Here is a 25,490-nt window from a genome sequence, read left to right on the forward strand (position 1 = left end):
AAATGTAAGCCCTAAAACCATAAAAACCCTAGAAGAAAACCTAGGCAATACCACTCAGGACATAGGCATGGGCAAAGACTTCATGACTAAAACACCAAAAGCAATGGCAACAAAAGTCAAAATTGACAAACGGGATCTAATTAAACTAAAGAGCTTCTGCATAGCAAAAGAATCTATCATCAGAGTGAAGAGGCAACCTACAGAATGGGAGAAAATTTTTGGAATCTATCCATCTGACAAAGGGCTAATATCCAGAATCTATAAGGAACTTAAATTTACAAGAAAATTTACAAATTTACAAGAAAAAAACAACCCCATTAAAAAGTGGGTGAAGGATATGAACAGACACTTCTCAAAAGAAGATATTTATGCAGCCAACAAACTTGATAAAAAGCTCATTATCACTGGTCATTAGAGAAATGCAAATCAAAACCACAATGAGATACCATCTCACTCCAGTTAGAATGGTGATCATTAAAAAGTCAGGAAACAACCCATGCTGGAGAGGATGTGGAGAAATAGGAATGCTTTTACACTGTTGGTGGGAGTGTAAATGAGTTCAACTGTTGTGAAGACAGTGTGGTGATTCCTCAAGGATCTAGAACCAGAAATACCATTTGACCCAGCAATCCCATTACTGGGTATGTATCTAAAGTATTATAAATCATTCTACTACAAAGACACATGCACACCTGTGTTTACTGCAGCACTGTTCACAACAGCAGAAACTTGGAACCAACCCAAATGCCCATCAATGATAGACTGGAAAAAGAAAATGTGGCACATATACAGCATGGAATACTATGCCACCACAAAAAAGGATGAGTTCATGTCCTTTGCAGGGACATGGATGAAGCTGGAAACCATCATTCTCAGCAAACTATCACAAGATCAGAAAACCAACCACCGCATGTTCTCACCCATAAGTGGGAGTTCAACAATGAGAACACACGGACACAAGGAGGGAAACATCACACACCAGGGCCTGTTGGGGTGGGCGGGGGGTGGAGAGGGACTGCATTAGGAGAAATACCTAATGTAGGTGACAGGTTGATGGGTGCAGCAAACCACCATGGCATGTGTATACCTATGTAACAAACCTGCACATTCTTCACATGTATCCCAGAACTTAAAGTACATATTTAAAAAAAATTTTTTTAAAAAAAGCAAATTTGATTGTTGCTATTGTGAATTATCCTGACTATAAAGAAACTATCATAGGGTTCGATGCAGGCTTACTGAAGATGGCAGAGGGTACACAGCATGTTTTTTTCTATTGTTTCTGTTTTTTTAAAAAACATAAGAAATTATGATTATAAAACATTATGATTACTTCATGATCATATAGGTATAAAAGTAGTTTCAGGCATCCCCTGAGAGTGGTAAGACCTTCAAGACAAGGCTAGTTAGCAGGGAAAAGCAGTACCCTCATTGCCTCTCAACTCACACAAGCTGAAGGAGAAAGTGCCTTCAGGGCTTTTAAAGCCTAAGAACAAATGGCTGGAGGCCTGAGCAGGCCAAAGTCTGAGGCTTTTGCATAGTAAGGCCTCAAAGTCTAGTTTCCCATCCTTTGACACTAAGAAAGTGAAGGTTCTCTTGAGATTACAAGAGAAACCAAAGTCTGGTAAAATTGTAATTAATAAATTTGCATTAGGTGAGTAATAATACATTTACCCTGTACAAAGGTATTAGCTAATGAAAGGAAGTCTTTCTTACTCTATTCCACCTTGATTTAACTAAAAACATTGTCATTTGTTTAAATAATTGATATGGTTATATATATTTTAGGGTAAAGCATAATGGGCCAGAAACTGTGCTATCCTGGTACTTTTAGTTATTGGTGATTGAGGAAAATCTCCAAGCCCATTAAGAGGTATAAACATTTCCAGTGGCATCTGTCTGAATTGTAGATGGAATGCCTAGAAGGTTAAATTGGGATTCTACAGGACTAGCTGGCCTGGGCATTTCAAGCTCACCAAGTTTTTATAATCTAGTAGTGACAACTCTCTTACCAGCGGGGCTTCTGGGTAATACAGATTCAAGCCTTGTTAATTCTGATGATTTATCTTTGGGTTCATTGATGGTTGGTGAATTCTCCATGGACTGTGGTCTTGCAGTTAAAACTTCTGAATGAGAATGCAGCCCATTAATTGGAAAAGAACCAGAAGTCATTGGCTGATGTGTTTCACTTTTTGATACATATGGGCTTGAGGTTGATTGATGAAAAAGCGAAGGCTTTCTGTATTGAGAAGGCTTAGGGTCACTCTGAAACTCTTCTGTGTCCCCTGCATCTTCCGTTCCATTTTTCAATCTGTCAGATTCTAAAACACTAAATTCTCCTACTTCCCGACCATGGATTAGCCCAGGACTTTGTGGAAGCTCATCCTTCACTGCAGAGAATCTCACATGCTTTAATGGCTCCAGGGAGTTTGGGGAAGAGTTGTCTTCTAAAGAATGCTCCTTCTCAGAAATTCTCTCATGGATGGTTAGGCCAGGTGACACAATTTTGCTTTTGGGTTCAAAGTTGTGATTATAACGAAGGGTTTCTGAGTCTGTGCTACTGGAACTGGAGTTGCGCTTGAGGATCCCTCTCGGAGCCCCTCTCGCTTTCAGGGAGTCTGTCCTTTGTCTAGGAAAAGACTGGTTATCATCTTTGTTTAAATCAGTCGATTTGTAGATCATCCTCCTGGCTTTGGGGATTGGAGCCTTGATTTGGGACCCATTTGAAAGGCCTGGCAAAGTCTGCTTTGATTTCTCTAACTTTTGGATTGAAGTATCTGCGACAGTTGACTTTTCTTTTGACTCTGACAATTCATCTGAAAATTAAAACACAGTAGGTGATATATCATATGGAGAGTAATATATAATTTAAAATACCTGTCATAAAACTTAACCTACACTTAGTGAAACTATTAAAATATTAAAGACAGTAAAGTATGTAGCACAACTACAGGCCTAATGTGAAAAGCCTTTAAAAATTCATGCATTGGAGCACAGAGGACTTTTAGGGCACTGAAACTACTCTATGATACTACAATGGTGGCCGCACACTATTATACTTTTGTCCAAACCCATAGAATGTACGCCACCAAGAGTGAACCCTGATGTAAACGATGTACTTTGGGTGATAGTGATGTCTCAGTGTGGTTCATCACGTGTAACAAATGTACCATTCTCATGAGGAATGTTGATAATGAGGGAGGCTATGCCTGTGTGGGGAGAGGGTGTATATGGAAAACGTCTGTATCTTTTGCTCAATATTGTGAACCTAAAACTGCTCTAAAAAATAACGTCTATTCGAAAAATTATGTATAAACTTCATTGCACTGTACATTTAAGATTACTGTGCTTTATATAGTTTGTGATTATTTTACACCCAATACAGAAAGTTTTTTTAAGAATGAAAAGAAAATTTCTCAAAAGAGGCTTAAAGAAAAACATAGAAGTCACTTAAATTCACCTGCAGAAATCAGAAAAGGAAATTCAGTTTAAAAAAATAAAACCCCATTACCTAACACAAAATTTATTTTTGTCAGAAAGTTAAAAACAGGCCAAGCGCAGTGGCTCACACCTGTAATCCCAGCACTTTGGGAAGCCGAGGTGGGCGGATCACTTGAGTCCAGGAGTTTGAGACCAGCCTGGCCAAAAGGGTGAAACCTCATTTCTACTAAAAATACAAAAATTAGGCGGGCGTGGTAGAGCAAGCCTGTAGTCCCAGCTATTCAGAAGGCTGAGGCACAAGAAGCCCTGGAACCCGGGAGGCGAAGGGTGCAGTGAGCCGAGATTGTACCACTGCACTCCAGCCTGGGCAATAGAGTGGGACTCCATGGCCAAAAAAAAAAAAAAGAAAAGTTAAAAACAAACATCTAACATGTTCCAGTGATTTTTTTCTACAAAATATTTTATGTAATCTAAAACGTGCCCAGTGGAAAGTATTTTAATATTCAGACAGGCTAACTGAAAACCCCAGCTCCACTGTTTTTTAATTTTCTACCCCTAACCACTCTTTAATGCTTGTGGAATCTTCTTCAAGTTGCTTTTGAAGAGATTGAAATGTTTAGCATTTCCTCTTAACAGTATATAAAAATGATAAAATTCCATAGCAGGCTGACTTACATCAATTGAGCCACAAACCTGATCAAACGCTTTTGGGCGGCTGGGCTGAGAATTACAGATTAGAGGATCATAACATTGTCAACAGGCTTTTTCTTCTTGAGGCAAGCCCTTTTAAACAGAACTTTGTGAACACACAGTAGGCATCTAATAAATACTGTTAAGTGGAAGACTGAATGTCTTGGGTCAAAAAATCTCCCAATTTACTGATGAGGGAATCCAAGACACAATGGAAGTCACGTAACAAGTCGCAGCTCTGAGACTGGAATGCGTGAGCTATCAGTTTCTCAAATTTCTGCTTCCTCTCCCTCAGGAAGGAAACCAACAAGCACCGTAAAATAAGAAAACCATCAGGACTTTTCACTTTCTCTTGGAAGTTATTTGAGCGAAAGGAACTCTGAGAATTTCCCTTAGTCCACAGATAACAAAGATAAAAATATCAAGTTCATAAAAATAATATTTACCCTCTTTTGAAGTCTGAAATAAACCAGTTCTTCCATTTTTTGACTGTTCATTTTTAGTTTGTTGTGACGAGTGACCTTCTGGCAACTTGGAGCTATTAAACGGATTCTTCCTCTGCTGGGGACAAATATTGTTTATTAAACTTATTTTAAATGTCATGACAGCAACTCAGTGTTGGCAAATGCCTATTATCTTCAATTTTGATAGTTTTATCCCATAAACTCCATTATTTGGCATGTTTGAAAAACAGTTGTCCTGATTAATCTGCTTAGCACAAAGTTACCATATATGCCATTTAAAAATTATATAAAATATATGCAAAGCCAGAGTCCTACAAAGTTAGCTCAGAATCAGACACTTAAATCAAAATCCCACATTTTACAGGTGAAAAAACTTGGCCCCGGATATAGCAAAGACCAGATCAAGGTCAAAGGAAACTTGGGTCTCTAATCAGGTCAGAGTCCCACCAGTGATTCTTCTACCATACCAGACTCTCAGTGTGCTAGATCACAAGTGTACAAAATACAACTGTAATTGACCTTTCCTAAAGATTTTGAAGACATTTTAGGTATCTTGAAGTGCTTCATAGTCATTATTATTATCATCATTTCTAATAATAAAAATGGTATCAATAGAGGTTTTAAAAATTAATATAGGACTCAATAACAATGTTTACTGTCTACAGTTTAATAAATTAGCAATTCTCTCCCAGAAGCAGATCTCTAACAGAGATTTAGGAAGCTATGCATAGGAATATAGGAATAAGGACTGACATGGAACTAACAAGCCTTATTCCATATGCTAAAAAGCAGCAGCACCAAATAGCTTCAGACTTTTTACCCTCTAGGGCTAGAAATCTGGGTCTTCAGCAATGCAATGACATGGTATCCATCCACTTTTTCCACCATGAGAGTGACTTCTTAAACTAGTGACTTCTTAAAATAGTGAAAATTACCTGTATTTGGTAACAAAAAACTGTACTACAAAATTCTCTTTATTTTGTGGTGCTTTGACACAATGAGGAAAAATGGCATTCTTAACAAATACAAGATTTTCAAAATCTGGGCTCAATCTACCTTCTCTGGAGACACATTTGGTTTCCTTGTTTTTTCCTGGGACATATCAATCACACTGGAAGCTGGATTTACCACACTGGAACTGCAAAAGAAACAATAATTCAGAGAATAAAACCTCACCTTTTGAGGAATCATAAATTATGCCTCTGAAGTGGAAAGCTATCTGCAGGCTAGGAGAGGAAGCTGGTGCAGAAGAATAAGAAGGATTCTCTAGAGAATTATTCCCTATCCCAGGGACAGGACAGCGCCAGAGTGAGAGTAAGGCAAGAGTGAGTGGAGACAAGTGAGGTGAGCAGGCTCCCTCCAGAACCACCACACCCTTGACTGTTGATTGAGAAGGGCAAAAGAGGGTCACGGAGGCCCTGGGTGGGGAGAGGAACAACCTGCTCAGACTTCCTGTTCCAGTGGTCTTGCCTCAGGCACAGGAGGTGAAGTTGCTATTGGCTGAAGCCTTCGTGTCCTGTTACCACCACCAGTTCTCTCAGTGGCATCACAGAGTCAGGAGCTTGGAAAACACCTTAGTTTGTGGAGGTAGGGGTAAGATTCCTGCTTTTCCCCATGAAGTAAGGAACCAAAGGCCTGGAGAGGAGGGGAATAATTTGCCCCCAAGGCCACAGAACCTCAACCAAGATTGTTGTCACTAAAACCATGGGCTAGATGTTCCTGCAGCCTCATTTCTTTTCTTTATCTCTGTACTTCAATTGCTATTTTTACACAATTACTCCCAAGAAAAGGCTGAGCTCTTGAAGAAGCCATTCTTCCTTTCATTACTTCCTTTCATTGTTCCAGAAAGGCATTATAGCAGATGAGCAGAAGGATATAAAATACAGCCTGATTACATACAGGCGAGAAAGGGGGAAAATAGAGGATGGGAGGGAAAGGGGAGGGAACAGAATAGGAATGTATAATGGAGCCTGAATTAAGGCTAATAGACACATTACAGGAGTCCTCCATTCCTGTAATAGGTGTGCACAAACTTGAATCAAGCTATCTAGAAACAGTGAAAAAAGAAACCTAGTCACTGATATAATTCAGTCTCTATATAATAAAAACAACCAATAGCTCAGAACCAGAAAGCAATTTCTCTTGAATGTCATTTTTAGAAGCCAGTGGGTGATATGAGGAACAACATCCCTATAGTCGATGCTATGCTCAGTTTCTCAGAGTGTTCTGCATAATCTTCCTTAGTAAATAAAGCAGTCACATAATCAGAAGACCTGAGCCAAGTGCTGATGGTTGGGGGTCTCTGTGGAACACCTGTCTTTTCCCACCATCTTTCTCCTTTCCCCTTCCCACTCACCAAGCCCAAAGGATAAGCAGAGTGTCTATATCCTTCTCCCTCTGCTCCCTGGAATTCCAGTTCCTGTGCCTCCAGGCCGCCAGCCTCAACAGCCCATATTGCAAATCATGTAGTCCCTACCTCCTAGAGATGAGGTCTCTCCCTTACTGAGCTGTACCTAGCTATGTATTTCATGTCTACTATGCAACCTCCTCTGTGTATACATATCTTACCTCGCATAGTAAAGTGGGAGATCCCTCAAGAGTATCTCAAACATCTTTATATCCCCTGCAGTGCCTTGCACAGTGCCTGGTACATAACTGGTGAATGGCTAAATAAATGAAGGCCAATTGAGCCAGTGCCAGGAGAAGCAGCAACAGATAGTAAGCAGGAGGCTGGCTTTTTTTTTTTTTTTTTTTTAATCCATGTTATTTGCCAAACTACAGTGAGGCAGACTATTTAGGTATTAAACAAAATGTCTGTTTCCGCTATTCGGAAAGAAAAAGAGAGGAAGAAACAAAACAGTCAGAACACATGGTCAGACACTAAAATATTAGAAACACACAGGATTCATTCAGTTACCTTGTGGTTGGGATAGGGGCAAACTGGGATGAGGGGGGATACTCAGTTAAAGTTTACAGTCTGCTTAATAGGAAAAAATTAAAACAAGAGTCTTATTTCCTCAAATTTTGTCTGAAAATGCAGCTACTTCCTAGTAGCTTTGTTTCTCTCAAGGGATACTATAATGTTTTGCTTGTCTGTCTTTTATTGGGCAATCAGTACTGCAACCACCTTATTCTCAATTGATCCTTGCATCATCTCTATGTTATCTATCATTTTATCTATCATTCTCTCCATCTCACTTATGAAAAAACTGAGGTTCACAGAGGTTAAGTCACCTGCTTGATGTTACAAAATTGGCAAAAGAGCTGGGGATTTGAACCCAGGTGTGTCTGACTCCAAAGACAATCATGGTAATGGCTAGGCTATCCTGCCTCTGGTTTCTTGCATTAAAGCAGTGGTTTGTGGCAAGAGGACTGGAGGCAAGTCTGGGTGATTCTTCCCTCCCAGGGACTCCCACATCTGTCTCTTCTACCTCTACTGACACCTCCTTTATTTGTGTCAACTCTATTGGCCTAACATTTGGCTTCCTGACTCCCAAGTTCCACTCTCCTAAACCATTCTACGTTCTACCACTACGCTGGAGTGGTCCAAAATGCAACTTTGGTGGTGTCTTTCTTCTGTTCATTACCTTTGCAGGATCCTCAAGGCCTGTGGAATGAAGTCTGAACTCCTTGGCAAGGTACTGGAGACCATCCACCATCTGCCCCAATATACTTTCCCATTCTTCCTTTCTTTTGACCTTTCATGCCAAACAAAATGGTCAATCTACTTACTGCCCCAGAAACTCACCTGACTCTGCTATTTCCACTTAACTTATTCCCAGTCCCTCCCTGTAAGTGTTCTTTTTGCTTTCTTTGTCTACCCAAATCGTCCCTATCCTCTTCATGCCCAGTCCAAATCTCACCTCTTATATCAACCTGGCTAGGAGTATGTCTCTCTTGCCTCAATTATTGCAGCACATTTTATTGGTACTTTGGATTAGGAATTTCCTTTCTTCCTGGCACTACTTGCTATCATGTGGTCATATCTTCATAAATTGGTGCATTATTTTTCCTAAGAGAATACAGAATAGAGCCAGATACTGTGTCTTCTGTTTCTTAGAATTCCTCTCAGAGGGTAGCAGACTGTGTCCTGAATATAAAAGATACTCCATACATTCCACATGATAAGATATTTAAACTATGAAGCAAGCCAAATTCCATACCCTGTGTTCTGTAACTTTCCCTCAGGCACTCTTCAAAAAAGGAACTGCAACATTAGAAGCAGCACTCAGACAGAATTAGTTTACTTTGTTAAGAAGATTATTAAAATATTAGACTATGGTATTGGCATCAGGGTGCCCCTCCTAAAAGCATCTTCATTTTAATACAAGTCTTTGAAATCTTAACTAAAAAGAATAAATAACATCAGGAAGGGCCACTGGGGGAAGAGGTTTTACAGCCGTTTTAAAATTATACCACACAGGCAGCTGCCTGCTATACCCGGCCACAAGGTGCTTCTATGCACATGCAGCCATTTAAAAAAGTTTTTTAACCTTCACCAGCCTTTCTCTCTAAAACAGTTAAAAATAGTAGCAGATATGCCTTTTTCTGAGGTTGTTTTTTTTTTCTTAGCTTAATTGTTGTTTATAGAACCAAATTCTACAAGTGTTGTTGACTTGTTTTTTGTTGTTTTGATCTCTCCCTTTGTACTGTGAGTTCCTTGGGGGCTCAAGCTGTGTCTCATCCCCAGCACCCAGAACTGTGCTGGCATGTGTTGGCACTTAATGAAGCATGAACAAATGAGCAAACAAATGAAGAAACGGCTCAGGGATGGAGTGAGGGAAGCAAATTAGAAAATATCTTATCTGAAGCACCTCAAGTCAGTATTTCTTTAAGTAAAATATTACTTGTGAGTATACATAGTTCTCCAGTGTTCCCACTGTTCAGGCTACAGAGTTGTTGAACATGCATATAAAAGTATGAGGCATTTTTATGTCACAGTGAAACTATTCTTACTACAACTGATATGAGTAAATCTGAGCTCTTATAGAATTAAGAATTATTATTTTAAGAGTTCAATATAAATGACTTTGTAGGCCAGGCCTCCAAGAAATGAAATCTTCACATTACTAGATTTGCTATCAATCCTGGGAAAAAATATCAGATGCATTATCTCAGATTGGCTCATCTCTACCCTGCCTTTGGGAGCAAGCTAGGTACCTTACACTCATCTTAATACTAGGGGTAAACGCAATAGCTAATCCTTCTGGGAGAGGGAAATTAATATCTACGAAAGACTTTCAGGAAAAAGAGCATTGTGGGGGAAAACTAAGAGCTAAAGATGTGGCTTTAATTGATTGGTTCCTATTCAACAGACGGTAAGAAGGAGACTGGTGTCAGAAGCATCCCTAAGGCACAGGCAATGAAGCACAAAGACTTACCAAATAGTGTTTTAATTCTACCAAAAACAAAGTTAGGTGTAAATGCACAGTTTTTCTTGCAAGGAAAGTTATCATTTTCTTGCCATTTTACAGGTAAGTGCCCAGAAGAAAACCTGCCAATGCCACGGACTGAAATACAACAGTGAAGGGTTGATCTTGTTCTCCCTGAACTCATTTGGGAGACATTCTCTAGAGATGTTTGATTACTAGCCATTACAAACCTCTGCAGCAGCCAAGCCTCCTTACAAGCCAAGGACAGGGCATGGCCACGCAGAGGTTTATAGGCTACCTCCTGCAGTCTAGTTCTCCATCTTGAATGCTCTTCTCTCATAGCTATGCAAATCTGAGAGGGCCCTCAAATTCTCCTCTATTTTTCTATAATTGCCAGGGCTTATGGGGACACTTCTGAAGTGACAGCTTCTTAGTAAAACCAGAACAGACCTAATTTGATAGTCAGGAAACATTATACCTCATTTATGGACAGGGTCCTGACCTTCATGGGATGAGTCTTCATTCTGTACTCCCCACCTTGGCTCAGCCATGTCCTGTGGATTACTGTGTACATATTCAAGAGTTATTTTCTGTTGTGGGGGGCACACAATGTGCTATCAGCATATGGTTCATGGACCAGTGCCCATCCATGCACTGTTTGTCACTGGTTCACAATGAGATAAGTACAGAAACGGAGGCTATGTGCTGAAGAACTATTTATAGCAAACATGATCGACGGGCTTATCTTTTGCATGCCACTGTTGTTTTCTGTATTTTATTTTTCTAGTATTTATTTTCATTATAGTTTACAAAAGATATCAATCTGTGATGATTAGAAATAAAAACTTTAAAATGAAACAAAACTAGTCCTTCACTACAAAGGGTTTATGAAGTGCTGGTCCAACCAACACTGCCCACCTGAAAAGTCTGTAACCAGAACTAGAAATGTGGGCATTCAGGGTTTTCCTTTTGCTACTCCAGAACAAGCCTTATTTTCTTCTCCTCTGCTCATAAACCTCTCTGCTTCCTTGTACTCCAGGTGCAAACAAAGGTGAGTTAAGAAAGAATGCAGTCAGCTGCCAATGCTTGACTACATGCTGGGTACCCACAGTGTTTTACTTCTTCATGTGTGGGACCCCACAGAATTGTGCCCACAACAGAAAGAAAGATGTTGCCACAGAGCCTATTAGCAAAACTCCAGAAACTATAATAACCAGCCTATCACCTTACACTCCCCAACTTCTGACTCCTGGCTAAGAAAATACTGACAGGTATTGAGTCATTCTATTAAAGTTCACTTAGTCTAAAAGTACAGGCCCCAAAATACACTTAACACACCCAGTTCACAAAGGTTAAAGTATAGGTAAGAAACATTGCAGGAACTTGATACTGAGTAAGGTAGTAGTTTCTAATATAGAAAGAAGGAAGTAAAAAATAGCTCATTCTAACTTTCTGGATAATTACCACCCATGGCATGTGTTATAGGACTGGCCTTTTATGAGCAAAGCATCCTGGATACGCCTAACATCTTTATTCTTGCCTTCTCAAACATACTTCATCCATGTAATAATAACAATTTTCATGCCACCGGAAAATGGCCAATTTTCTTTCTTCCTGAGAAATGCTGACTGATTCTCATACCTTGTTTCATTTAATCTCACAATGTCCTGGTGAGGAAATTCTGTTCTGATTTACAGATGAGACCTGAAAGACTTGCCTGAAGTCACACAAGGAATGCAGAAAATAACGGAGATGCTAATCTTGAATACTATGTTATTAGCCTCAAGTTTAGGAAGAGTGGGAGAATACCCACCAGCCCCATGGTTCATGAAGAAAAAGTTAGGCTATGAGGACAGTGGCACCTCTGACCCTCAGGCCCACTGAGATAGAATAAGTTCCTGGAAGAAGGATGGAAAGTCTGACCCAGATAAAATGGGGCAATGAGCTATTTGTCTCTGATGCTCCCAAATCATCTCCTTTCCCCTTCTGTGGCACCTGCTCCCTCCTCCCTCAGCTGGTCAGTGCTCTAGTGCTCCCCAGTCCCCATCAAAGCCAGCTCTTAAGAGCTTCTCTCAGCTTCTTGGTGGTAAATATAAATAACTATGTTCTCTCTCTTTGTGTTTCTTTAACATGACAATATTTTAGGTCTCATCTTTCTTTATGAAGGAAGGCCTTCATTCCATTAGAGAGATTATAGGCAGGTGGCAAGTGGGGAGTCACCCAGGGGGACAGAATAGTGTGTCCTTCACACTCCTTCCTGGTGTTCCTGAAATATCTTATATGTAGGCAAGAGCTCATGCTTCCATTTCTTGAGCGCTTATTACGTGCTAATGGGCTGCACTGGGAATTCTATATTCACTGGCTAATTAACTTCTCAGTAATTCTGCTAGCAAACTATTAATATTATTGTTCCCATTTTAAAACTGAGGAAATAAAAGTCCAAGGAGTTAAGTCAGTACTACTGTAAGGTCACATTATCAATTAGTGACTACTATTAAGGTGTTTTATCCCCAGCAAAGATGGCCTCTACAGATACAAAAGAATATTACAAATAGTCCCAGAGGGGAAACAGTGCAGCCTACCATTCATGGGAAGCAGAATGATCCCCTTTCCAAATGGGAAACAGATAAATAAAGGGTACCCTTAGAGTATCCATAGAGTCAGTATTCCATTATCCACGTGATATAACTTTACTCATATTTGACTTTAAAATACCTATTGGTACTTATATCATATACCCTCCCTGACACCTATAAACTATGCTAGAAATATCCCTGTTTCCAGGTGCCTCAGCCTTAGACCCTGATTCAGTGACATCCCACCAGTAAATTCATCAACTTCGTCCCAATTGAAGACTCTGAATTGAACTAACTTAATTGAGGAGCTACAGGTAAAAGGCAACTGCCCCTCTCACTAAAGGGTAACAACTATGCCCTCAAGGAACAGACACCCATGAGAAGATCCTTAAATACCTAAAAACAAATCATTATGGCTCAAAAGGTTTATAGCAATGTAGCCCCACAATTGGCTGCATCTCAGCAAAGATGTACAAATGTACATTTTGATTGGTCAGATAACAACATGTAGGAAAAACACCAAAAAACCCCAAGACTATAATATTGAAGATAATCTATATCCTTAAGAGGCATTTACTGAGTATCTATCATGCCAGGTATTCTACATACCTTATCACTAATTCTTGCCATAGCTTTTCAGGTATATATTATTGTTCCTAGCTATAGTTAAGAATATAGACTCAGAAAGGTTAAATATCTTGCCCATAGTCAAATGGCTAATAAATCGCAGATTCAGCAATTGAATTCACATCTATCTGGTTCTTGTGCTTGAGCTTCTTCCATTGCACTAGGCTGTTACAATCTGGTCATAGTTTATCTTTTCCCTGAAATGACTTATTCCTTGATATTCAAATTGAAGTACCTCTTCATTCTACTCTAAGGAGAAATCCATGGGAGAAATAAAAACGGCTCTTGCTGGTACTGGAAGAAATCACCACTTAACATTTTTATTTTATTTAAGATGTAGATTTGTTGGAAATTCTGGAAGCTGAGAAAGAGTACCACTTGGGCTTCATCTGCATCGGGGCCCAGAATTCTCTCATACACTGCCCCTTCCCCATGCCCATGACCCCAGTCTGGCATCTGTACTCATAGCCTGCCATTCTGCCCATGTGACACCCCAGGCCATGAAAGCCACATGCAGCAGCTCTCCCCAGAAGCTTTGCCTTACCTCGGGCTTGCTGGTGCCGCATCTTCTTCTGGCTCTTCTACAACGCCAGCCAGCTCTGGAGGAAGGAAAGCATCTTTGTTGACATTATTCACCCAGCTTTCCTTTGCCCCATTTTCTCTGTCTTTACTCTGCTCAGCTGAAACAGGAAACAGTAAACACAGGAAGGTTATCTCTCACCTCCATGACCTACAACTCTCTTATCAGCTCTTATCACTGAAGCCTTGAACCTGAACCTCAGGCCTTCCCAGTGCCAAGGCAATCACTGGGTCTAAGTAGTTGATCAGAATTACATCTAAGAGAGAAGTCAGTAAATTGCCACGACATTAGATTTCCCCAAGCAGAGTCTCTTGAGAGAATGAGCATACCTTTAAATGTGAGAGTAACTCCAGAGACCATTAAAGCAAAATTCTGACTGCCTCTAGGTTAATCTGAACTGAGTTGGGGTCAGGTCTAAATGTGCATGGCCAGGGGATGCTCAGGGCAGGAAGTCCTCAGTGGGATAGAAGCACCATCATTACCAAGCATTTACTGAATAGCTGCAATGTGTTCAAATATCTTGTATGTGCTCTAAGATACAAAGGGGAACAAATGATTATGGTCTAGGAATGTCTTCCTCTGCTGCCTTCTCCTCCTCCCCACAGTCTCTACAAATCCAAAACTACATATTCTTCAATCCCAGCTCAGATGTCAGAGCCCCCATAAAACCTCTGTGCTCCTGCTTCAGAAAATAACCTCTTTGGCCTCTGAACATCCAGCACTCACTCTTTACCTGAACATCTCTGATAATTAGCAGCAACTGAATGATAACTAACTACCAGGCACTGTGCTGAGTTCTTTGCATGCATTATTCTATGAGAGCTATTTTCCAAGTACACAGATTTGAAAACTGAGGATCAAAAAGTTCAAGACACTTGCCTAAGGCCACAGAGCCAGTAAGTGCCCAGAATACTTTCATCAATATTAAGGATGAAGCAGTGCTGGAGCTTCCAGTTTCCAAATACCCATATTCCAGGAGAGTATCCCCCCACAGGTCCTGTTACATGTAAGTCTAGTTTCTTCAACTGCAAAATGGGGTGACCTGGTACTAACCAGTACCCTCAAGATTTCTGAAGGTCTGGGTGATTTTGAAAAGCAAGAGGGCTACAAACAATGCACTGTACGTACTAAGCAGTCAGTCCTTTTCCGCAAGGAGTATGGCACTAATTCAGAAATATTTTGAAATCCTGGCTCTGCCATTTGCCAATTATATAATCTCGGGCAAGTTACTTAACTTCTCTGAGCTTCATATGTCCCATGTATAGAATGGGGGAAATAATGCCTACCTCACAGGATTACTGCAACAATTAGAAATAATAGAGATTAAATGCCTATCCTATATCAGATGCTCAAAAGGTGATAGCTATTTTCCTTATTGAGTACAGGGTAGACCTTGACAAGGCTTTACATGGACTAAGCCAGAGTTAATTAGAGAGAAGGCAACCAGTAATTATTTAATGAACTCGACAGAATTTTAAACAAGCCCTCAAAAGATTGCCTTCGCCAGGCATGGTGGCTTATGTCTATAATCGCAGCACTTTGGGAGGGTGAGGCAGGAAGATTGCTTGAGGCCAGTAGTTCGAGACCAGCCTGGCCAAAATAGTAAGACTCTATGTCTATTAAAAAAAAAAGACATAAAAATAGTGCCATGATATAAGGAATATGCACTATCATAGTAACCTCCCTGGCCACAGAAACCATGCTACAAGCCCATCTGGGGTGGGATGCTGGCTGCCTTTGCCACTTTTAAATGGGCATTGTCATGATAGTATAAATCCCATCAATTCAGTAGATGGGTGGAGAAGTAAAGATTTCCCCCCCCAAACCTTTAGGCAAAAGTGGGTTTTTGGTTGGTTGGCATTTTTATTTCCCCCCTCTTTTGACTTTCACTTTTAAATGTTACTATTGTAGGCCACAGGCATGACAGGCAATGAGCAGGTGAAGAACCAATGGAAAAGTGTTTTAAAACTCCTGTGTTAGCTAACAGGCTCTTGAATATATCACTGTGGTCCACAGAGAGGGCTGGAGTAGGTAGCAAGGAGATGCTGTGTCAGCTACTACAGCCTCAAAACAAAGTTGATGTCTGTCTGGACTTTAAACTTGTTCCTATACAGCTTAATTTATTTTTGTTTAATCAAATAAACAAGAAGGTTTTTCCATTAAAAAAATGCCTTTACGGTCTCTTAAATAATGTACTTGGTTAATTAAGAAAGTACTACCATATGTTAAGATCACTGAAAAGAGAGGCTGATATCTTTTTGTCTAAGCCCTTCATTTTACTCAGAAGATTCTGAATCTTCAGAGTTAAAAGCCAAAGAAGAGGTGGTAGATCCCTTACGGGCCCCAACTATCTATGCTACTATAATTCAACAGGGCACCTAAAGGGCTTCCTATGTTCCTCTACACCACACTGAGTCACTTAGCTCTGCCCTCATCCATCCAAATCCAAGGCAAGGGAAATTTAAACCAGAGGGCCACACATTATGAAAAGTGTACATCCAAATGATTTCCATCAGCAGATTTCTGACACCATTCCCTTCTCCCTGCTCCTCCTTCCCAAACGAATGCTTGTTGTAAATGCACTAGCCAAGTCAACTCACCTTCTACCTGGGGCCTCTTCTTTCTCATAGATGCTCTGATGATATCTGCACCATGGATTTTGTCCCTGTGCCTTTTTGCCTTGGCTTCATAAAACCATTGGCCACTCATATTCTTCAGCTGCTGGTCATCCTTAATTTTTTCAGGCAAATGTCTACAAAAGGAAAAGATCTTTAGTTTGCTGAGAACCCACAGTAAATAAATGAGTTCATTATGACACTGCATAAAGACATGTGTAAACACACAGCTAAAATGAAGCTTTAATATTTCAGATGATCCCAGAAACTTCCCAGATGACTAACAAATGTATGTTCACCTTTGAAAAGTCAGAGAAGACAAGGCCAACATTTTTTCAAATAAAGGTTTAATCCACGATTCCCGCATGATGCCTGAAATTTCTCAAGAGCAGATTCACTTTTTGGCTGCATTCTTCAGTGTCTGCTGTTCAAATGCGAATACCCCAGGGAGGGATAATACGGTAGGCTTCCCTAAGCCTTGGTTTCCTTATCCGTAAAAAAGCATTAGTAATAGTAACCTTTGGACTTTAAAATTGGGGTTTCTATGAGGTTTAACCAAGTGAATTCATTAAATAGCTCTCTGCACCTCCCTGGCACCTAATAAACACTGGATGGGGTAGTCATTAGCTCATCAGTCCTTTCCATTTTGGGTGATATGAGTTTATTGGAGACTTTCCTGGAAGCCTGTGGAGGAGGAGTGATGTCTCTGATGCTTATTGTTAGGGAAAGGCATCTTTAAAAGGCTGCTGGAATCAGGGAAGACCAAAATTGAGGAGGAGTGTGTACAGGCAAGTTCCATTTGTGCAGATCCTGCATTTAAGAGTTTCACAATTATTCATGCTTACTGAAAAGCTAAAACCTAAAGAACAAACAAGATAGTCTGCCCTCCTAAAACTTCCCTAAAAACTTTGTTCTAATTGACAAGTCTTAACCTCTCCATCTCTCTATCCATCTCAGTAAAATAAAAAAATCACAAAATCTCTCTTGTTTATAGAGATGTACTTAGAATAAAGTGGAATAAAAGCTGTAAGGGAACACTATACTCTTGGAAGATAATGTGCTAACATAAATCCAAGAGGGTTTTAAGATAGTCATACAAACTAATATGCACAATTAGCAAATCAAAGTGCTTCAGGCAGAGAATGTGAATGGGCCAAGGTGGTAGCAGCACTGCATGTAAGGGTTGCACACAGGCATACCTGGGAGTGGGAAAAAGAGGGGGAGCAGTTATCCCAGGTCTAGCAAGAATGTCTCCTCTCTCCCAAGCGTGCCTGGAGAGTGTCCTTCCACCCAGAGTAAACTCTTACAGGAACTTCCTCTCTTTGTCGTGACAGCCCCATCTATAAACCCTAACAGGGAGAGCGTCATTGCTTCATAGTTCTCAGTCAGCAATGATATCATGGTTTTTATTAAATGTTCCTAATGGTTTGACACTGCTTTCAACACTGTTTTCAGCAGAGCAAACAACTGCTGGACTGTTGGTGAACCTTTGCTTTCTCCTCCCAAAAGGACCAAGTTTGAGTTCAATTCCAGAAAGGAGAAGTTCTTCTACTTCTCCCTGGTGAGTTCCTGGGGGCAGGGTCTGTACTCAATACATCTTTGTTTAGTGTCTGGAAAATAGGGGGTATTTATTCAGATCTTGCAGAGTGGAGGAATATCAGATGAGGCTCCTGACCACCTAAAAAGGCTTCAGGTTACCTTTTCAGATCAATCTGCCAGCACTCACGCCCATACCCCACTTGCCAGCAGGCTCAGCTTCTTACAATTCTCCAATGCTCTTCTGTGACCTCTGTAGATGACAGAGGCAGGAAGTTGTGGCAGAAAGACTCTGGGTTTTCAAGGCTCCCCAAATTACATCCAAATCTCAGTTCTGACCCTTCCTAGATGGGATGTTGGACAGTTTACCAAACTCCTCTAAGCTTTAGTCTCCTTGTTTTTAAGGATCAGGGAAAATAAGACCTACCCTCCAGGACTTCTGAGATGATTGAGATGTTTAACTGAAAGTACTTAGTACTGCCTAGATCTTGGTACGAGGCCAGTTAACGTGAAGTCTCATGGGATGTCTTTCCCTCAGTTCTCTGTCCAGCCCGTTGCTCCTCATCCTTCAAATCCAGCTCAAACACTGCCTCACTGGGAAGCTTTCCCTAACTCAGGAGGGCACAGTTATTACAGTTTCTCCTTTCCCATTGCTCCCACAGCACCTCCACTTCAGTCCTTACTATATCACATTCCAGTGATCTATTTGCACATCTGTTGTACTCACTAATCTGTGGTCTTTGCAAACTCCTTGAAAGTGAGGACTATGTCTTAACCACCTTTGTAATGCCAGCACCTAGCACGGAGCCTGGAACAGAGCTGATACCCAATAACTGTCTGTTGAGTGAATAAATCAAAGAACAAATAAACGCTCAGCAGCCATCCTGAGTCAGGCAAGAGATCAAGAAGATCCTGTCACTGCTATGATTAAGTGAACCTCAGACCCCATCACAATGATGGTGTCTCCTCCTGATGCAGCAGGACATGCTCATCTCTCATCAGAACAGGAAAAAACATCATGAAATGTGGTGTCGGTCAGCATTCTTGTTGAAGGAGGCCACAAACCCTTATAGCAGAACAACACCCAATTTCTTTTCATAAGATTGTTTATTTTTGTTTTTCAACTAAAATGCACTTTGTGGGGATTCTTGTGCAACCCTTGATCTGTTCCTGCCTAAATGACTGTCTGTAAGCCCACGATCAATGCACAATGAGCACAGGTTTTGCATCGACTCCCTGAAACACATGGTCCCTACAAAGGCTGATAGCCGTTATAGTAAGGAAAGGGTTTCTGGCTCACTTGTTTTAAAGTGGCAAAAGAACAGGAAATTCTTTCAAATGTAGTTAAGTGCTACTTACATATTTCCTTACATGACTATCACTACTAGGTTTAATAATCAATTTCTTTTTCTATCTTAGTCACTTGTACTATTTCGTAGATAAATCCATATGTATAACATCAAAGTTTTGTAAAGATGTAGATCATTTTTAAAATCCCACTGTCTAGTGCAGCTGTTAAAATCTTCTCGTTTTCCAGCCCATGTTCATCTCTCATTTTTTTCTGAACTCTAATTACATCAACAAAATGAGCATTTGATTCTCTAATTATCGTACCATCTAGATGAAGAGAGAAAGGGGTAAGTTTCTTGGGACTGACATTTATCCTTTACCATCCTCTCCACACACACACGTTATGTTTAGCAGAGAGTTAAGTAGAGAGAAGACGCTCAGTAAACACCGGTGGGCTGGTGGGCAGAAGTGAGGGCTGAAGAAGAGCACTCAATCCAGAAAGTACACTGGCCTGCTGGCCTCCCAGGTGGGATGTCCTGGTCATTCTCTCGTTCATTCTCCCATTCCTTCAGCTAGCACACAGTATCTGCTTTGTGCTGAACCACACATCTGACACTTAACAAGCCTCTTATCATTTCATCCTTACAATTTCACCACGTTGTTCAAAGAATTTCATCCATTTCAAAAGATGGCCATTTTACCTCTTCTGTATGCTAAAAGCCATATATAAACCCTGTCTGGCTATTTGTTCACTGACTCATTAATTCCCATACCAGCCATCTGCTTCGAATTGGACAATAAAAATTCTATCTACAGCCCTAACTGTCAATGTCAACTCCTTTTCATGCCAAGAGTGTGAGCACTTACAGAGGAAAGCCAGAAGAGCAGAAATGCCCTCTGGGCTGGATTCAACACGTTTGCCCTCAGCCTACCCCTTTTCTCCTTGTGCTCACTTATGTACACCTCAGCTTCCAGCTACTCAACAGGACTAGGCAAAGTTCGAACATCACCTGCAGGACCTGGTTCATAGTATTTAGTCAACTGTGGACAGCTGCTGGCCAGATAGGTTGACTGGTCTATTCTCCAGCCTTTCTTTTTTCATCTTGCCCAGAATATACTGGGCGAGATGTTTAGACTGTGTGATTTGGAGGTGCTCTCAGATGTTTGTTTTGAATGTGAGAGCTGAAAGGTACCTTAGATAGTTACAAATGACCTCACTTTCTAGATAAAATGATAGAAGCCCAGAGAAGTTAAGAGGCTTGCCCAAGGTCACACAGAGCTGGCAGCAGAAGCCAGTCTGACTCCCAGCCAACATACTTTCTACTACCCGATCCTGCCTCAGAGAGCCAAACATGATTTCGGTTTCTAAGATGGCTGTCACACTTCACTCTTTCTCCTAAGGAACTCAATCTTTGATGAAGAATCTGAAAACCAACATGTGGAAAACAAACTACAAACCTTCCTTAGAGTGGAAAACAAGAAATATCCACCTTTTACATGACACATCATAGATCTCTGCAGTCTGCTGAGAGGCAGCACAGTGTAAGGAAAGTGCACAGGCCTTGATGTTGGATCAACAAGGCTTCAATCCTGCGGGGCACTTACCCTCTTCAACCCTATTTCCTCATCTGTTAAGTGGATTCAGCTACACTGTTTTGAAGATGAAATAGGAAAATCTATGTGAAGATCCATGTACAGTCCCTTGACAAATGTTAGTTCCTTTCCCCTTTGCTTTGACAGAAAAACACCATGAGAGGTCCTGGAAATTAGTCCTTCAATGACAACTGCCTTCATTAAAAAAAAAAAAAAAAAACAACTAGGTCTAAGGAGGCAGCTGAGAATCATAAGATGTGGTGGCGGTTGAGATCGTATCTACTGCAAAAACACCCATCGCTGTAGATGTGGTTGTGTGTATATGGGGGTGGGGGATACAGTGCTGGTGGTGGTGTACAGACAGACATGAGCAGCAATTTCCTGCTGGCAGTGTGACGCAAAGCACAGGAAATGCCACCTTTTGAGTATGTGATTTTCAAACCATAAAAGACTAAAATTACATATGTGTATGTATGGTTGTGTTTCCTTAAAGGTGGGTCAGGGCAGCAGGAGAGAAGACACAGGATAGGGGTGGAAGAGAGAGAAAGAATCCACCCTGATGTCTCCTTCACTGCTGGTCTGTGAAATGTCTCCACATGGGAGTTAGGGAAGCAGGCTGTGTAGCGATACATGGTAATAACTGGGTCCAGTACTTGTGGCTACAGGTAGTGGAGCAACATAAAAGACAGTGTGGTAGCAACAGTGATCTGGAACCGTTATTGTCTCAGCTGTACCCCAGAGACACCCCAGTGACTATTTCCTTGGGTACGAGTCCATGTTCTACCATTAACAGACCAAGTGATTTAGGAACTGGATATGTCTCTGTGCAACACTCACTTTTCCTATCCATGAAATCAAGATGGGAAGTAACAAAAACTTTTTTTTTAATTAGCTAGATGTGGTAGTACACACATGTGGTTTTAGCTACTTGGGAGACAGGAGGATCACTTGAGCCCAGGAGTTCGAGGCTGCAGTGAGCTATGATTGCCTCACTGCACTCCAGCCTGGGTCACAGAGAGAAACTCTCTTTTTAAAAAAAAAAAAAAAAAAAAAAAAAGATGGGAAGTGACATATAAACTAAATCATCTCCAAAGTATCTTGAATGAGCTTGGCTGTGAACAAGTCAAAGCACTGGACATATTAGGAATGGCAACATTTCCATTTGAATGCCAGATCTCATCTAGAGCCATACTGAAAAAGATTCTAAAGTGATATCTGGTCTTGCAGGCAACAGTGGTGTATCCATTAGTGATGTCCTCTTGGCTACGGGAGAGTTATACTCCAAAGTCTATAAAACATTAGTATTTAAAAGAAAAGTCTGAATTTTAGTAATAAATTGGCCTTTCTAATGATGTTTTGATTGGGCTGATATAATTATATAATGTGTTTCTAAGCCAAATAACACCTAGGAGGAATGAGGCATTGTAAAGTCATGTTAGGGAAACAAAATTGAGATTTTAAATTTGCAACTGATAATCCATTAAATGGATAAAGGTCATTAGATAGTAAATTCCTTGAGAGCTGGGGCCATGTTTTCAATCACCCTGGAATTCTCTTCATATCATTGTCCAGAGCAGTTCCTTGTACTTAATAGGTGCTCAATTAACTTCTAATATGTTAAATAATTAAGAGTTTTAGGAGTAATTTCCTTCTAAGGAATCAGTCTACTAACTAGAATCTCCTGTCCCTTTTTGGAGGTATAGGTAGAGTGGTGAATAAAGGAATTAAAATGAACTATCACATATTATGTGCCAGGAAGATTAAAAATTATTTTTAATTTAATTGACAAATAATAATTTTATATATTCATGAGGAAACAGTGATGTTTTGATATACATAACATATAGTCATCAGGTCACTGTAATTTTGTATCCTTTACCAAATCTCTCGCTATCTCTTGCTTCCTAAAAATTATTTTACTTAATCCTGACATTAATCTTTTGAATTTAAATGTAGTATTATGATCATGCCCACTCTGAGTTGAGGCTCAGAGAGGTTAAATAACTTGCCCAGTGAAACACAGTTCATTAGTGGTAGGAATGAGATGCAAACGCATGTCAGTTTCATCTCCAGTTCCAAGCAGCAGAGTTTTTTGTGTCATGATCAAACCCTTACTGTTCCTTTCTGAAAGAATAACAACGATGAGCAGAATAGAGCAGAGGGAAAAGCACCGGCCCAAGAGATTTCTCATCATGGCTTTGGCACTGACTTAATGTGTGGCCCTGGGCAAGTCATTTACCCTTTCTGGGCTTTATCTTTTTTTCTGTAAAATGACTGATATGGAACAACAACAATAAAAAAATTTCATAGTTATGAGGCTATAACTCTGGTAGAAGAGGCAAAGACAAACAGCAATGGAATGGAAAAGGCGCTGACAAACAAAAGCCCATGGAGTAACATTTTCAGAGATCCAGTTCTGGTTCCACCATCCGAGGAGCAGAACAACCTCCAAACTATCCCCACAAGTCCCTTCAGGCCTAAAGCAAAGAGGGGGTCAGGCTATGAGTTGAGCCTTTTTCAGGGTCCACAAGCCATAGGTCTGCCATCTATCTGTGCACTGTCACTGCTCCCTAGCTCCAGGGTCCTGAAACTGTCCATGGCCAAGTCCACATGAGGTACATGGTGCCTAACTAGAAAGTCTCTTGGGAAAGTGATGGTAGGTAGGGCTTGACTCACACCAGGCTTTTCACCAATCCAAGCCTTCTTCCTGTCATTTAGTCACAAAAGCAAAACACAAAGGCAGCACCAGTCGCAGCTGCTGGGGCACCTTCAGAAACAACAGACAGAAGGAGTGTCTGCAACACCAACACTAGGAAGGGACTCACACCATTTTCGCTGAAGTTGTAGATTGGCTGATGCCAGAGGGTACACACTCACACCCCTTATAAGGCCTAATTTCAGGCAGAACTTTGCATTTTTTGAGGATATTTTCATCAACCAATGCAAGTGCCCAAGAAACACCTTCACTCTATTCAGACAGAATCATAGAACTACAGACAAGACTCAGCAGCTTGGAATCCCAAGTGCCAAGAAAAGATAGAAGGGAGGGAGGAAATGAAACGAGGCTTTCTCCTCGTAAGCTGACTAACTAGAGGGGCAGAATTGCAGACCATAAATAACACCTCCTGAGCAGAAGGAATCAAAGGTACTTGCACCTCTCCAAAATGCAGGGGCCCACATCCTGAGGTAGAAAGAGAGACTCAGTGCAGTCCCAGCTCTACTGCTTTCTAAGTTCTTCCCCCAATCTTTTCTTTTGGGAGGGTAAAGGAAATACCATTTCCCCTTATGCTTAAAGAATCAATATTTTCTCTATGCTCCCCCACCTCCTGCCCTTACTCCTCAATGGTTGCAATAGTCCCTGCTTTGCCAAATGTCAGGGTTGCTGTGAGGAACATAACAGGATAACATTCATAAAAGGGCTTTATAAACTGTCAATGGGTAGAGGATTAATGCTACCAAGAGGCTCTAATGCCTGGGTTAGTGACAATCCTTCACCTCTCCTGGGGACACTGTTTAAGGCACACCATTTGCGGAGAAGGCACAGCAGAGCCCCATCCAGGTGTGCATTGCAAGGGACCTTTGAGGAACAGCATGATCCCCACTACCTACAGCCACTGCTTGTCATCATAGCTCAGTGTCCTACTTCACACCATGACAGCCAGCCCCTTCCTCCATTGCCAGGTCCTGGGATGGCCTGTCTGTTATTGTTTTCTCAGGGAGAGGAGGTGGAGTTAACAAATGAGTACCTAAGACTGGGATTTGATTCTCACTTCTGACACCTACCAGTTGTGTGATATTGGGCGAGTCACCTGACTTGTCTCAAAGTCAACTTCCTGACACATCAAATAGGGTAATTATATCCCACTCCACCCACCAACCGCAAAAGAGTATGTGAGCTCATAAAAAATAATGGGCATGTTAAGCCCTTTGCAACTTGTTAAATACTGTCTATATAGAAGTTATTTTAGTAGTCATAATCAGACATTCTGTAGTGGTTGAAGTGAATTCTAGCATGTTCTTTTATAAATCATCCACGTTAAATCAGTGTCATGATACGGAAATGGTAAAAATAAAGCCATTATTCATGGTCCTGTGTCCCAGGAAGTAAGAACATATCTTATGCTCCTTTTGGATAACTCCTGGGGCGAGAATCATAAAATTAATAATACTAACTTACATTCAGGAAGCCTGTTGCTGCCTTCAAAGCCCAAGATTACACAGGCAGTAAATGGCAGGGCCTGGACAAAGTCAAGTTCTTCAGCATCCTGGCCTAGTGCTTGTTTGACAACAAAGGTGAATGAAAGTGGCAGGAATGTTGACATGGAACATTTGGGTTCCACCCAACAAGAATAGTGTATCAAAGTTGCCACTCCTCTTTATGGGACCCAAGACAAATGAAAAATTGGCTCAGAGAATACTTTCAATTGCCATTAAAACCAATTCCAACATTTCTGAAAGCATGCAGAAATGTGAGCTAGTTTAATTTATTTTCTTTTCAAAATTCTAAAAATTTTTTAAAATTCTAATTTGGTTCATGATTCAGTTAAAAAAAAGTAGATCCAGTTTTTTTAAGTGGATAGAAATACACACACACACACACAAATGTAGACGTATGTGGTTGTATACATTTCATTTTTATCTCAGTATTTAATAAGTTAAAGGAATTTAGTTAGGTTTTTAATCAAGACCCTATTTCTGGTAGGAGT

General features: G+C 40.7%; 1 protein-coding gene across 24 annotated transcripts in view; it reads right to left on the reverse strand.

Annotated features, from left to right (window-relative positions):
• Positions 1-25,490, reverse strand: part of SYTL2 (synaptotagmin like 2) — a 155,817-nt gene that overhangs the window by 36,891 nt on the left and 93,436 nt on the right. For 13 of the 24 annotated variants that reach the window (XR_010147302.1, XM_063783356.1, XM_063783350.1 and 10 more), the window contains 5 exons: positions 16,351-16,502; positions 13,715-13,850; positions 5,652-5,733; positions 4,578-4,692; positions 2,013-2,816 (listed from right to left, as the gene is read on the reverse strand). Coding sequence is in view for 23 of the 24 variants with exons in the window: in XM_063783356.1 (XP_063639426.1) it covers positions 2,013-2,816; positions 4,578-4,692; positions 5,652-5,733; positions 13,715-13,850; positions 16,351-16,502 (1,289 nt within the window). In the remaining variant the exon portion in view is untranslated. The remainder of the gene's footprint in view (positions 1-2,012; positions 2,817-4,577; positions 4,693-5,651; positions 5,734-13,714; positions 13,851-16,350; positions 16,503-25,490) is intronic. The other 11 variants (XM_063783354.1, XM_009423881.5, XM_054661619.2 and 8 more) reach the window with 1 other exon arrangement.

The sequence above is a fragment of the Pan troglodytes genome, chromosome 9 (genome assembly GCF_028858775.2).
Source record: "Pan troglodytes isolate AG18354 chromosome 9, NHGRI_mPanTro3-v2.0_pri, whole genome shotgun sequence".
Taxonomy (NCBI): domain Eukaryota; kingdom Metazoa; phylum Chordata; class Mammalia; order Primates; family Hominidae; genus Pan; species Pan troglodytes.